This window comes from Eufriesea mexicana, unplaced genomic scaffold (genome assembly GCF_001483705.2).
Source record: "Eufriesea mexicana isolate 0111107269 unplaced genomic scaffold, ASM148370v2 scaffold305, whole genome shotgun sequence".
Lineage (NCBI taxonomy): Eukaryota > Metazoa > Arthropoda > Insecta > Hymenoptera > Apidae > Eufriesea > Eufriesea mexicana.
The window spans coordinates 102217-102899 of NW_016908472.1; the positions used below are offsets into that span (position 1 = coordinate 102217).

The 683-nt window shown below is 42.3% G+C and overlaps 1 protein-coding gene across 6 annotated transcripts in view; it reads left to right on the forward strand.

Moving 5' to 3' along the window:
• The window catches only part of lark (RNA-binding protein lark), a 12657-nt gene that overhangs the window by 7747 nt on the left and 4227 nt on the right, over positions 1–683 (forward strand). For 5 of the 6 annotated variants that reach the window (XR_001890787.1, XM_017911715.1, XM_017911714.1 and 2 more), the window contains one exon: positions 362–676. The exons of the other annotated variant lie outside the window; for it this stretch is intronic. Coding sequence is in view for 4 of the 5 variants with exons in the window: in XM_017911715.1 (XP_017767204.1) it covers positions 362–410 (49 nt within the window). In the remaining variant the exon portion in view is untranslated. Of the gene's footprint in view, positions 1–361; positions 677–683 lie in introns of those variants that run through there. 6 annotated transcript variants of the gene reach the window in all.

A 683-nucleotide genomic window follows, 5' to 3' on the forward strand; every position in this document is an offset into this window, starting at 1 on the left:
ATATATATATGTATATGTATATGTATATGTATATATGCTACTAGTACACGTTGCCGAGAATAATTAGCGAGAATAACGAGGAAGAACGTACTCTGCGGTGTTTCCACACCAAGTTTCTCCTATGAGTAAACTATTTTTTCCCATACCTCTTAAAATATACCGTATAAATCGTTCTCTTTGTTAGTACGTAGATAGTACGATTTGTTTCTTTTTTCATGATACAACGTACCACCCTTGTCTACTTACCTATCCGCCCTTTTTTGTATCTCACAAGTTGCTCCTCTCTTAGCTCGTGTGGTTTTTTCCCGATATCTTTTTTGTCGATCTCGTATAACTGACGTAGATTCATTTTGGTTACCAGACCGGGATTACGAGGGCCATCGCCGTCGCGCCGGTTCGCACCATACTAAATCGTCGCGTCGGGCTCGGATCGGTCTCTGTCGGTCTGTCTCTCTGTGTGTCGGGTCTGTGTCTGTCGCTAGCAGGAAGCCTCGGGACCGAGATACTCTTGGCCGTCTATGTCTCTGTCGATCTGCACGCGCGAAGAACTACCATTCGCCCGCTCAATCGGAAAACATGTATTCTCCCCGTAATGCGCTATTTAGACGAGAATCATCCCTCGCCCAATCTCCCAAAATAAAAAAAAAAAATAAAAAAAAAAAAGAAAAAAACGAAAAAAAAAA